The sequence below is a fragment of the Acartia tonsa genome, chromosome 15 (assembly GCF_053477335.1).
Source record: "Acartia tonsa isolate MP-2025a chromosome 15, ASM5347733v1, whole genome shotgun sequence".
In the NCBI taxonomy this organism is placed as follows: Eukaryota; Metazoa; Arthropoda; class Copepoda; order Calanoida; family Acartiidae; genus Acartia; species Acartia tonsa.
Genome location: NC_137274.1, coordinates 21,542,733 through 21,556,741, shown reverse-complemented (window position 1 = coordinate 21,556,741; position 14,009 = coordinate 21,542,733). Strand labels below are relative to the sequence as shown.

Below are 14,009 nucleotides of genomic sequence, written 5' to 3'. Positions count from 1 at the left end.
TACCTTAGTTGAACACTGTTTAGTTTGAAACATGTTGAGGAGAGGGTTGCTATGTCTTCAGCTGTTGATTTTCTGGCCTAAAATAAAATTTATAAATCAGTTTTCATCAAGACTTTATAGGTATCTATCTATCTATTTTATTACTATTTTATAACTTTGTATCTATTTTATAACTATCTTTCTAATAACTAGGTATCTTTTTATCTATCAATCTTTCTGACTATATTTTGACTATTTATCTAACTATCAGACTATTTTATGACTAACTAACTATCTTGGTATCTATCTATCTTTATGACTACCTATCATACTGACTATCTATCTAATAACTAACTAACTATCTATCTATCTATCTATCTGGCATACTGATGATTAAATAACTATCTATTTTTCTGAATATCTATTTATATATTCTTGACTATCTATCTGACTTTTTTTCTAACTAACAAACTATCTAATCTATCTATCAGACTATTCCATTACTAACTAATTAATTGACTAACTATCTATCTATCTATCAGACTATTTTATGACTAACTAACTATGTATCTATCTACTTAAAAGACAATCATTCTGACTATCTATCAATCTGGCTATCTATCAATCTATTTATCTGACTATCTTTCAAACTAACTTTCTGACTATCCATCTATCTGACACTGTGTCTGTATCTGTATGTGTAATGTATATATGTACCTGTAAGAGGTGAGCTGTTTGCATAATCCTGGCGAGATGACAGTCAGCTGCCAGCTCGAGTCCCTGCTTCTCTGCCCAGATCTCAATTCTGGCCAGCCGTCTCTTCAGCCGCAGCCCCCATTTGTGGGTGCAATACATTCCTGGCAGTGGCAGTTCAGTATTATTTTATTGGTAAGTAGTAGCTACCCCTCTAGGGGCAATTCAGGTGTGATGGGAAAATGTCGACTCCCCCCCCCCCCAAATTTTCAATTTTGAGTATAAAAATAAAGGAACCTAAAAATATTTTTTTTTTTGGGGGGGGGGAGGCCCGAGGGGGTAATGAGATCCTTTGCTACAGGAAAAAAGCTTACTTACTAGGTACTTAATATTGTAGGATAAGCGGCTATGTACCTATAGTCTACCCCACCCCCTCCCAGATTTTAATTTTAGTTTAAAAAGAAAAAGTGAAAAAAATAGTTTTGGGAGGTTATTAGTTTAAAGGGGTAAAGTAGGGATATCGTTATTCTAGACAGCTGCGAGAATCACTATATCAGAGAGTACATAAAAATTTGGTGCATAATCCAAGTAATAATATGTTTGTTGGTTTGTTTTCTCGCTAACCGCTGAACCGATCGGGTTCTCCTTAACAGGATAGCTTCTCATAGGTCCCAGGAAGGTTTACAACTATTTTGGGGGGAAGGTACCACCACCCTCCCAAGAGAAATAACAAAAAAACAAAATTTTAAAAATATTCTCCATTTTTATTTAGAGACTTGAACGCAACATAAAAATATTTGTAATGAAAAAAAAACAGTTAAAGTGCCACTAGAGGCCTCTAGCCGCTATTATTGGTTATCATAATAATGAATTTTCCTTTGTTTTTGTCAGACACCACAAGGTTGAAGGTCCACATGTTCACAAAATGAAACAGCTGAGAAAATAACTGAAACAAAGAACAGTTATTTCTTGCATCGTATTATAAACAGCTTTCCGCGGATATAAAACCAGTTTTTTAAGCCACGAGATGCCGAAGGCACAGGCTATAAAACTGGTTTCATTATTATGGATGTTTGTACATTTTTATATTCGTAGAAAACTGGATATAATACGTTGTTAGACATTGTTTATTCGTATGGATGAGAACCGGTTATTTCTTGCATCGTATTATAAACAGCTTTCCGCGGATATAAAACCAGTTTTTTAAGCCACGAGATGCCGAAGGCACAGGCTATAAAACTGGTTTCATTATTATGGATGTTTGTACATTTTTATATTCGTAGAAAACTGGATATAATACGTTGTTAGACATTGTTTATTCGTATGGATGAGAACCGGTTATAATCAACTGGATATTGATCAGTTTCGATTGAATGAGAAATAATTTTGATAGCAAAGCTTATCTACATATAGGGTGTCTGTCCGTCTGGAAAGATATAGCTATTATAGTGTAAGTGCCAGGAGCGTAAAAATTCAAATACAATGGCCGATAAATTGATGTACATCCCCAATAAAAAAATTACTCTTTTGAAGATTACAATAAGTTGACTCAACCAGTCAAAATTCAATGAAAGTCTCTAAAGAAAACTTTATTATGTAACTTTGGGGACTAGTGTAATAATCCGCCCAAAGTCCCCTCCCTCCCCGAACAAGAACAAACCTGAATGGTGAGGGCGGCATTGACCCGACACTTCCTCAGTAGGCCCATGGTGCTTGTGAACAGATTTAGAATTCCCATGGTCGTGGACTCTACATCATCGTCCCTTAACATGAATAAATTTATTTAGAATATCCAAATGATAAAGTAACAGGATGATTGTTTGTCTTTGTGTATGATTGTTGTACCGAAGGATCTCGCTAACCACTGAACCGATCGTGTTCTCCTTTACAGGATAGCTTCTCATAGGTCGCAGGAAGATTTTTAACTTTGGGGGGAGTGTACCACTCCCCTCCCAAGAGATCACAAAAAATAGGGGGGAAATTACGTAGAGACTTGAACGCAACGTAGACAATAATTACATATATGATGCAAAAAAATTAAAAATGCCTATAATATGAAGTAGAACGATGTCAGACTGTCAGTTTGTCCGTTGAAAGATCTCAGTTAAATTTAATCCCCCCCAAAACATTCTTTTTTGTGGGGGTAAAACCCAACATTTTAGTGTGCAATAAAAAAATCTGTTAGGCAAGCTTTTAGGACATCAGCAATGGTACGTTCAAAAATTTTATGGGGGGAGGATTGCTAAAATCTAATGATTATCAGGGTTAGAGCCTCCCGCGAAGGTTAAAAATAAGAAAAACAAATTAACCAAAAATAATTTAATTAAAATAGGGTGTTCAGTGCTTGATGGACATTTTGAGGGAAAGGACCAGATTGTTGGTTTATTACCTGTCACTAAGTAGAGCTGGAAGAACAGATTCAAGTTCAGACTGAAGTACAAGAACTAGTTGTTTGAAAGCCATGTGCACTGCGTCCCCGAGCATGTCTTGGGCCTGTATGAAAACAATGTGTGAATAAATATTTCTGCATACTTCTTACCATTTAGGATACTGCTATTTGGGAAGAAAAATTTCATATAAATTTGACTGTATATTATATATATGTATTAATTTTCAATATTGGAGTAAAACACTAGAGGGGGAACTGTATTTCCCTATCCCAATGACTTTGTGCCGACTCTCAATTGGGTCTTTGAAAATCAACCAATTAGTGTCGGGAATATTAACACAGCCTAATAGGATAAAACAATTTGTTAGCAGATGAAGAAGGTCATTGAAAAGGGGGGGAGGAGTTATCTGTATATACATCTAACTATAGATCTGTTCCTACAATAACAATCAAGGATGAAACATCCATAAAAGCGAAGCTCTGAAATCCAACAGTAGAAAAAATGAATATTAACACTTGTAGAGTGTAAGAACTGAATAAGCAGAATATAAATGTGTAAGTCTGATAAAAATTGTGAGTAATTTTGTTGCAAAACTGCTTATATACAGGATACTGTTTAAGGACATAATTACAATTTTAGGCATTGATTATAGAGATGCTTCGCATATAATATTGTAGGTACTTTGTTTCGCTAGGAATCAGTATTTAGTATAAAACAATTGTTATTATTTTTAGTCCATTTTTAAATTGGATGATTTTTACAACAAAAATGGTTGATTTTTTATGCATAAGTGGGTAATTTAGGAATTATTAAAGTATTAAATTTTGTAGGTACTCATTTATATTTTTTATTGAACCTAAAATTGAATATGAAGGGTAAGGCAGTCGACATCCCTTCCTCCAATTAAAAGTGTCCCTAAAGGCCTCTATGGAACGTACCCTCTAGCTATATAAAAAATTACAATTCTACTATAAACTGAAATATAATATATTTCTACCTGAAGGCTAAACGCAGTGATATGTCGGTCAGACTTGAGAAAGTGCAGCAGTTCACTCGAGTTCCCCATCCAGAAGGAGAGGGTTGGGGCGTGGTTAGCCCCGGGGGGCGTAGCCAGCAGCCGTAGGATCTTGTCAGCCACACGATTCAGCATGTCCGTCAGCTTGACCGCCCTTTCTTCGGGTACTAATTCAGGCCTGGCAATGAAAAAACAATAAAGATCAATGGATCTTAAGGGATAAGACAATGGACGACAAATTGATTTACATTCCCAACGATGTTAAACAAAATTAGTCGATCTATAGATTAAAATTAATGGTGTAAAAGGTTCGACACCAATCGAAGTTTTAGGTCCCCAGAATAAGATATTATAGAATTTTGGGTACAAGGAAGTCCTCTCCCTCCCTTCCTGTTTAACATCAGGGATCTTAGGGGATAAGACGATAAACTTACCTATAGTGAGTAGAGGCTCTGAACCTTGTTGCCATGTAGAGAGTATATGTGGGTGCCAACTATATACACCACAAGATGTCCAATCATTTCCCGCCAAATTTTTTTTGTTTCCCGCCAAAAAAGTTTTGTTTCGCGCCAAATATTTATTAACCCTCCTAATATCATTTTTGTGTGAACTTGACATGAAAATTGATTGCAATAAGAGAACTTAATTTAACAGGGATATCAAGGGATAAGACAATAAGAGGATAAATTTGGTGGACAATAATTGGTGCACATCCCTTGAAGTTAACAATGGTAGGATCCAGATTGACCGTCAGAGCATTGAAAAATGCGCTCTCAGTATCCTCTCGGAACTCAAGTACTGCGGGTAAAATGGAATCTTTCCCCTGAAAAAAGAACATTACTTCGAAAATTATTCATTCGAAACTGATTAATATCCGGTGGATTAGAACCGGTTCTCAGCCATACAAAAAAAATTATATCTAGCATCGTATTATATCCAGTTTTCTACGAATATAAAAGTGTACAATCATAAGATAGAAACCAGTTTAAAAATTGGTTTTAATCTTATATTTGTACATTTTATATCCGCGGAAAACTGTTAATAATACGATGCGAGAAATAACTATTATTAATCGGCAGTTTCACTTATGTCACATGTTGACCAAAAATACACTTTTGGAATAAACAAGGATGACAACATCCATTAGTGGCACAACACAAAAGATCATAGGACACAGTGAATTAAAGAGCAGACGTTCAGCGGCCATAAAAAAAACAAGGGGAATAAATTTACGTGATAAATGATCTATCAATCAATAAATCAATCAATCAACCAATCGACCAATCAATCAATCAATCAATCAATCAATCTATCTATCAATCAATCAATCTATCAATCAAATAATCTACCAATTAATCAATCAACATATCTATGAATCAATCAATATATCTATGAATGAATGAATCAATCAATCAAATAATCTATCAATCAATCAATCTATCTAACAATCAACCGATCTATTAATCAATCTATCAATCAATGTACCTGTGGTTGGTTATGTTGAAATTGTTGGTGCCCCGGGGGTGCTGAGTTCAAGCCTCCCCGGCTTCCCATCTCGTCTCCTAAAATAAAGTGGGAATTAAAAAAAATTAATTGGACATTAATTTTTCCTTAGTTATAAATCACCCCCCCCCCCCACCAACAAAATATCAAATTAATTTTCTTTAAAAACTGATGTAAAAAAATGGAGGGTCGAGTAAACTTACTTCCTCCTCCCCCTTCGCTAAAGTGCACCTATATGGGCGTAGCATGTAATATAATAGTTATTCATTGCATTGTATCATAGACAGCTTTCCACGGAAATTAAAATGAAAAACCAGAAGATTAAAACCAGTTTTGTTTGTCTCGAGGGATATTAACAGGTATTATGATAGTTATAATAATATTAATATTCGTAGAAATTTGTCTGTAATACGCTGCTATACATGATTTTTCAGAACCTGACTGAGAACCGGTTCTAATTCGGAGGATTTTAATGGGTTTCAAAGCCATACTGGAAAAGATTATCCAACGAAGTATTTTTTTTTAAGAATCTTAAATTTCACGGGGCGATGATGTTTTACAATCAAGCCCAAGACTTAGCTTCGGGACAAAAGAAAATCCTGCAGGGGTGAGGTAACACCAGAGGGGTTAGGTAACCCCCTCTGGATAATAATATTTACCCATGTGTTGCTCCATAGCAAGGGGGTCTATAAGCTGCCAAGCACTCACACCTCCAAATTGCACGATACACCTAAACAATGAATATAATAAGTAGGGTTGGGTTGGATATCCGGCATTGTCCGGATATCCGGTTTAAGAAATCAGCCGGATGAATCTGGGCATGGATCTAAATGTATAGGACAATGACCGATAAATTGATGTAAATCCCAATAATGAGAAAACAAATTTGCCCCTTCTGTAGCGTAATATTCGTGGTTGAAACGTTTGGACACTTAAGAAACCAACCATTAAAAATTCAATAAAAGTCCCTAAATTTGTAAAGCCAACGAATAAGAAAACGTTATCATAAAACTTTGGGGAATAGTATAGTAACCAGCCCAATGTCCCCGCCCTCCCTGGATTTGAGAAGTTGAATGTTGTCTATCTATCTATATGTGTTGTGTATGTAACCTGTGTTTAAGAACTGTAGTTTGATCAATTCTCTGACCGTTGACGCTAACATCAGCTCCAGGACTAACAGGGGTCACAGTCACTATTCCACCATCTGAAAAGTACCCAAAATTAATAAAAGTACCCAAAATACCACCATCTGAAAGTACAAAAATTAATAAAAGTATCCAAAATTGATAAAAGTACCCAAAATTCCACCATCTAAAGTACCCAAAGTTCATCTGAATTGAAGCGCAGCTACTCTATAACAAGCAGGGATCTTAAGGGATAAGACAGTGGACGATAAATTCCCTATTGCACTATTTAAATTAATTTATTAATTCTCAATTTGTATAAATTCCAAAACAATTATGATAATAGTTATTCATCGCATCGTATTATAGACAGATTTCCGCGGATATTGAATTGAAATTTTTTAAATTAAATCCAATTTTGTTAGCCGAAGGACCGGTCTAACAAAACTGGTATGAATTTCATTTTCTTTATAATAATAATTAAATATTCGTGGAAAACTGGGTGTAATACGATGCTTTATATGATTTTTCAATAAGGCTGAGAACCGGTTCTAATCCACCGGATATTAATCGGTTTATGAGCCATACTAGAAATAATATTAAATTATTGGTTGAAAAGATTGGACACTACTAGTTTATAATTAAATCCAATTAAAGTACCCCTACCAAAAGCCGCGACTAAAACCCATGACATTGTACATTTTCAAACTCGGCATGATGATTCCTGTTATCATAAGGTATAATTTAGGTAGCAAGGGTGGAAAAAATACAAAGTTAGCATATTTGTCCATTAGAAATATTATGATTTAGTTCAGCTTCTCTATAATATTACATTTTATTATACATGATACTAGCGGCTACGCCCTCTAGAGGCCACTAGGGGGCACTTGATGAGGAGGAGTTAAATTGGATACTCAATTTTTTTTATTTTAGATTTAAAAAGACTAAGTTATAAACATTCCCATGAGAAGCTACCCTGTAAAGGAGAACCATATCGGTTCAACGGTTAGCGAGATCCTTCAGTACAAACAAACAAACATCCTGTTATTCTAATATATATAGTAGTAAGCTATTTTTGTCTGTAGCAAAAGATCTTGCTAACCGCTCGACCGATTGGGTTCTTCAATTTTAAGAAGCTTTGTCAAGGTCTGTGTTTAGTTTTGGGCTTTTTTGGTTAAATTCTTAAGATTCTCTAACCCTGCTAATACAAAGCCCCTAGATGCTAGGGGCGCATCAGCTAGTTTTATTATAAGGAAAATTAATCTATTCACTTAGTTTTTTGTAATACTGATTCCTAGGACAATTGGGCATAATATACCTGTATGGGCTAGAACACAGTGTCTTCTCTGAAGGCCGGGTAGCTGGACACCGTTGCCGCCGACATCACTGCCGACCTCGGTGACAGTCAGCTTCAGCCGGATTATCCTGGAGTCTGGACCTGCAGATCCGCCGCCGTTTGGCCCCCCGGCAGTTGTCAGCTCCACCAGGAACGGAAGATGGCTGCGGAAGAAATAATAGTTATTTTTTGCATCGTATTATAAACAGCTTTCCGCGGATAATAAATATATACAATGGTAAAATTAAAACCCGTTTTTTATCCCCGAGATGCCGAAGACACGAGTGAAATTCGTAATGAAGGGAGGGGGGGATAGGAATATTACCTAGCAAGCTGGAAGATATATTTTATCTCAGCATACAAGAATCTCTCAAAAAATATCTACGCATAATATATCCATTAGGTAATAGACTAAAGGCATCAACTTTTGATTCCAAATTTCCGACGATTTTTTCAAAGTAAGTTAGAACATTTTCCTGCAACAAATTATGATTCTTTTAAAACTATTAAAAAGTTTTAAATCATTTTTTTCGTAGGTATCTTAAATTAAATTAAAGTCTTAGTAGCCCAGTACAATAATAACCTATTAAAAACATGAAACTTTTAAACAAAATAATTTTGAAGCTCACCTAGCGGCCGTTTGGGCAGCGGCTGGATTTGACGGCTTTTTCTTGGCCGCATACCGTCCATCCATTGCGTGATGGGACATCCGCCGCCGTACATGGAAAGTTATAGCTCCGCGGTTAGCCTAGAATATTTAAAATAGTGTTAAAAACATTTGAAAAAAAAATCAGCAACCTTTTTTAGTTCTTAGCTTATTTTACCACGTATTTTTCAAAATCTATATCCCTTGAAAAATCTTGACCAATTAAAAATCCTTTGGGGAGGTGAGTTTTTAGACCAACCATAACCTATTCAGACACACACACACACACACACACAACAAATGAGAAAACGCGTTCATAAAAAAATATAAGAAAGTGTTAATTTTGTTAATCATTATTGGGGGTGTACATCAATTTATCGTTCATTGTCTTATCCCTTAATATCCCTGGGATATAAATCAATTCATAGTTTACTAGCAGCAACACTCCTAAGCCTCTAGGGGCACTTGAGGGAGGATGGGGGGGGGGGGGAGTAAACACCACATTACAATTTTAGTTTTAAAAAGAAAAAATAACTAAAATTGTTTTTGGAACAGTCTATCTTAGTATAAACTCACCAAAAATAACGAGATTCTTCAGTCCACACTATAAAAAAGGAATCACCCCCCCCTGCCCAGAATTAATCTTTTTTCCCTGCAAAAAATATCTTATTTTCCCACGGTCGTGTTTTTTTTCCCACGGTTGTATTTATTTGGCAACTGACCTGTGCCGGATGGTTCATAAGTATTGCCAGAAGACACTTGTCACCCCCCCCCCCATGCCATAATTTTCACACGGTCATGTTAATTTTCCCATGGTCATGTTTATTTTCCCATGGTTGTATTTATTTTGCCAACTGACCTGTGCCTGATGGTTCATAAGTATTGCCAGAGGGCACTCGTCATCCTCCAGAACATATTCACCTCCACCTCTCCCATCCTACAACAATGCTCATTAAGAGCTTGGAACGGCATTTTGTACATCCGTTACGGATAGCTCTTATAGAAAATTTAGGCATGATAGACATATCCTATCGATTTCAAACGTGGCAGTTTAAAATACGCATAAAAAGTGTTAAACAAACACACTTGAAGAAGGTTTATAGGTCCATTCGATCATAAATACATCTTATAGGTTAAAAAAATATTTTTTCATTAATGGAAAATTTAAAGAGGGATAATAATATCCATAAGTAGCGAAGCACACAAAAAATTATGGAATTTACAAACTAACAAAGTAACTTGTAGAGCAGATGTATAGTTGTAATAACATAGAATAAAAAAAGTGAGAATTTAAATGCAAAGTCAGAAAAAGTCTTTTTAAGCATGACCGACAGACATAGGAATCTTAACTGAAAATCACATTTCCCACATAGTGTTATGGACAGACAGAAAAAAAGCATGATCATTATTTATTGCATCGCAGGTGTTATAGAAAATTTTCCGCGAATATTAAAATGGAAAATTTAGGATTAAAAACAGTTTTGTTATACCCGAGGGGCCAATGGTCCGGGCTAACGAAACTTGTATTAATTTTTTAGAATGGTTGAGAACCGGTTCTTATCCAGCAGAAATTAATCGGTTTGGAAGACATACTAGTGCAGAACTCACCATATCATGTTGGTTATGTATGCTGGTTGCCTGTACCAAGGAGAAAGCTGGAGCCTCGTTCCTACAAAATTATCATTAAGGTTAGGTTCTTTCTTTGGGGTAAAGTCCCTTTTGTGACAACTCCTCTTAATGGGCGTTTCATCGTGTTTTCACAGTAGATATTAGGTTATTTTAGCCTTTAGGTAAGGTTAAGTGATTGCCCCGCAGGGTTAAAGTCCCCTGCAGGGGCTAGAATAAAATAAGAAATAGCTACTGCTGGCTATTTGTAAGTTTGTCTGTCTGTAAATCTGTCTGTCTGGTTTATGGCTTGGCCAACAAACCAACAATTTGTAAAATGAATCCTCAAAAAAGAAAGTTTAGCCGTCAATCTTAAAAGTTATGTTTCCTTCTTTACATACCTGACTGATGGAGACAAATTTTTAAATGTCGACTGCAAAAATCCATGATCAGAGTTAAAAATGGCGGGAAATAATTTTAAAATTTTTAAATGGAGCGCGGCATCAGCGCAAGTCTACAATACCTGTTAAGTCCGTACTTGTCCAGCATTTCAGCCACAACCATGGAGGCTGTATCCGTTATACTCAATAACAAGGTCTTGTAAGGAACATCCTAAAGTAAAAAATGTTACAATTCTTATATAAAAATAACAGGACGTCAGGAGTCTGTGTATGTCTGTCTGTACCAAAGGATCTCGCTAACCGCTGAACCGATATCAATGGTTCTTTATAATGTAGCTTCTCAAAGATCCTGGAAAGTTTTTTTTTACTATATTTTTAAAGTTGGTACCATCACCATCCAAAGAGGAATCGCTCCTAGAAATATTACCCCCCCCCCCACACTACCTAATTTTTAAAAAAAATCTCTTAAAACTTCTATGACTTCTTTAAAAAATTATTATTTATAACTATTGTTGACTTATATAAAATTTTTGTCCACTGTCTTATTTTTGTAAAAAGACTAACCTTAAAATTACGCAAATGCAGGATACTGTTTAAGGACATACTTACATACTAAGACTTGTTATGAAGATGCTTCGCTTATAATATCGTACTTTGTTGTTCTAAGAGTCAATATAAATTCCAAAAATCAGATGAATAGGATAATTATACCATACAAAACGATGTTGTCGAAAAAGTTAAAAATCAGCATAATTTAAAATGCTATAGGGATTTTCTGGTAAGGATTATGAAGTTGCTACACTTTCTACATCATACCTTACCCTAACTGTTACATAAATCATCATGCAAAGTTTGAAATCAATAGGACAATTCTAAAATTCCTAAATTAACAGTAAGAGCTAACCGGTACACACATACGAACATGTCATTATTTCATTATAGAAAGCTTTGTTCCATTGGAATCCTATCCACTGGTCTATTGAAAAGGCTGCGTGATTTAAGAAAGATTACGCGGCATGTGCGCGTACGCAAGTTTTTAAAAATAAAAATGTTCACCTTACAGAGTGCGTCACCATAAATTTTAAGAGTACCACCAGTATCGGGCCCACCGTCCTAAATATTAATAATTACATTCCAGAAAGAGATGGGGGACAATGGGCTGTTTATTACCCTAGTCCCCAAAGTTTTACCATAAAGTTTTCATACTCGTTGGCTTAATAACTTTGGGAACTTTTGCTGAATTTTGATGGTTGAGTAAGTTAAGTGTTCAAACGTTTCTTTCTACAATATAAATATAAAGAATGGGATATTTTGTTTGTCATTATTAGGAATTTGCATCAATTTATCGGCCATTGTCTTAGTCCTTTAGATACCTGAGTGGCTCCACTTCTTACTTAAAAATGACAGGATGTCTACATCCGTCTGTATGTAATTGTAGATTGTTGTCGCATAAAATATATCATATGGTACACATTTAGAGCGATGCTTCATACAGGTCCAGGGAAGCTTTTTTAAAATTATACCTCCTTCCTTTCTAAAGAAATTACCAAATAGTTCAGCTATCTATCTTGATAGTAGCAAAAGAATGTCAAATTTCGGGTATAGTCCTTTCCACGACATCCCTCCATAAGGAGCGATTCTTCGTATTTTTCACAGTAGCTTTTCTCCTATTTCTAGCCCCTGCGGGGGGCTCTTACCCTGCGGGGCCAATTACCTAACCCTGTGGGGCAATCACCTGACATAATATAACCTAACCTAAAATAACCTATAAAAAGCCATTTTAAAAATACGACGAATCGCCCCTTATGGAGGGATGTCGTGGAAAGGACTATACCCCAAATTTTTCCTATTACGTTTCTTACAGACGGACGTATGGACCAATCATAACTGTAGAATAGCTATATTATTATATCGCATCGTATTATAGACATCTTTACACGGATAGTAAAATGAAAAATCATAAGATTTAAACCAGTTTTGTTAAACTCGAGAGGCCAAAGGCACGGGCAAAAAATAAGTAGGTATTAATTTCATGATTTTTATTTTAATATTCGTGACGATTGTCTGTACTACGATGCTATACATAATTTTTCATTATGGCTAAAAACCGGTTCCATTCCAGCAGATATAAAGCCATACGGTGGAAAATTTAGGAAAAATACCTTGGATCAAAATTGTTGAAGTTTTGTTAGCTCCTAGGGACCGAAGGTCCAGTCTAACAAATAGGCATCAATTTTATGTTTTTTATTTTAATATTCGTGGAAAATACCTTGGATCTAAACTGTTGAAGTTTCTTTTCCAACTTTTGTTGTCTTCTCCTCCTCATGACTGCCTCGGGGTTAGAGATACTGCGGGTGAAACTTGTGTCGGGGAGCTCTGAAATAGTTTACTTATTTACTAGTGGAAACGAATCTAGAGGCCTCTAGGGGCACTTTATGCGGGAGGGGGGGGGGGGGGGGTTGTTATAATTTCGGAAAACCCATTTTCATTTAATTTAGATTTTTTAAAAGTAAAAACAAATTTGGAGGGGTGGGATTTTTTTCTAGGGACGATTTCTCTTGGGAGGGTTTGGTACCTTTACCAAAATAGCTATAAACCTTCCAAGGGCCTGTGAGAAGCTACCCTGTACAGGAGAAACATTTCGGTTCAGCGGTTAGCAAGGTCCTTCGGTAGAAACATGCAGACAGATAGATATCCTGTTATTTTATTAGAAGGATTACATCGTATTATAAACAGCTTTCCGCGGATATAAAAATGTACAATTATAAGATTAAAACTGTTTTGTGGGCCCCGGAATGCCGAAGGGAGAAATATTTTATCAGTGTAAGCAAGAATCTCTCTTAATTTCAGTCAAGAAAATCACAATTCCCCCCCATATAGTGTTACAGACGGACTGACTAACGGACATACAGACATAGTAAACTTACTATAGAGTAGCTTCGTTAATACTTAATAGATAAAAAAACAATAATTTATTATGTTAATAGTTATTTATCGCATACCTAGCTCCTATTTTAGACAGCTTTTTCGGATATTAAAACTGGCATTAATTTTATAACTTTTATTTTAATATTCGTGGAAAATTGTCTGTAATACGTTGCTATACATGTCTTTTCAGTAAATCCAGCGGATATTAATCAGTTTCGAATACTGGAATATTTATTTCTCGCATCATATTATCAACATCTTTCCGCGGATATAAAATGTAGGTACAATTTACAAGGTTAAAACTAGTAGGTTTTGTTAGCCCCGAGATGCCTAAAGCACGGTCTAACAACACTGGTTTTCATATCATGATAGTAGGTACATTTTTATAT

At 35.6% G+C, this 14,009-nt stretch overlaps 1 protein-coding gene across 1 annotated transcript in view; it reads right to left on the bottom strand.

The window, feature by feature from the left end:
* The window catches only part of LOC145306993 (afadin-like), a 43,484-nt gene that overhangs the window by 19,707 nt on the left and 9,768 nt on the right, over nucleotides 1-14,009 (bottom strand). Inside the window, exons 13-30 of the mRNA XM_080149335.1 lie at nucleotides 12,962-13,068; nucleotides 11,749-11,805; nucleotides 10,815-10,903; nucleotides 10,295-10,355; nucleotides 9,546-9,623; nucleotides 8,670-8,788; nucleotides 8,023-8,204; nucleotides 6,691-6,784; nucleotides 6,240-6,310; nucleotides 5,563-5,639; nucleotides 4,795-4,900; nucleotides 4,512-4,572; nucleotides 4,060-4,255; nucleotides 3,062-3,165; nucleotides 2,333-2,435; nucleotides 1,551-1,618; nucleotides 697-838; nucleotides 4-77 (exon numbers count right to left, since the gene is read on the bottom strand). Of these exons, the coding sequence (XP_080005461.1) occupies nucleotides 4-77; nucleotides 697-838; nucleotides 1,551-1,618; nucleotides 2,333-2,435; nucleotides 3,062-3,165; nucleotides 4,060-4,255; nucleotides 4,512-4,572; nucleotides 4,795-4,900; nucleotides 5,563-5,639; nucleotides 6,240-6,310; nucleotides 6,691-6,784; nucleotides 8,023-8,204; nucleotides 8,670-8,788; nucleotides 9,546-9,623; nucleotides 10,295-10,355; nucleotides 10,815-10,903; nucleotides 11,749-11,805; nucleotides 12,962-13,068 (1,789 nt within the window). The remainder of the gene's footprint in view (nucleotides 1-3; nucleotides 78-696; nucleotides 839-1,550; nucleotides 1,619-2,332; nucleotides 2,436-3,061; nucleotides 3,166-4,059; nucleotides 4,256-4,511; nucleotides 4,573-4,794; nucleotides 4,901-5,562; nucleotides 5,640-6,239; nucleotides 6,311-6,690; nucleotides 6,785-8,022; nucleotides 8,205-8,669; nucleotides 8,789-9,545; nucleotides 9,624-10,294; nucleotides 10,356-10,814; nucleotides 10,904-11,748; nucleotides 11,806-12,961; nucleotides 13,069-14,009) is intronic.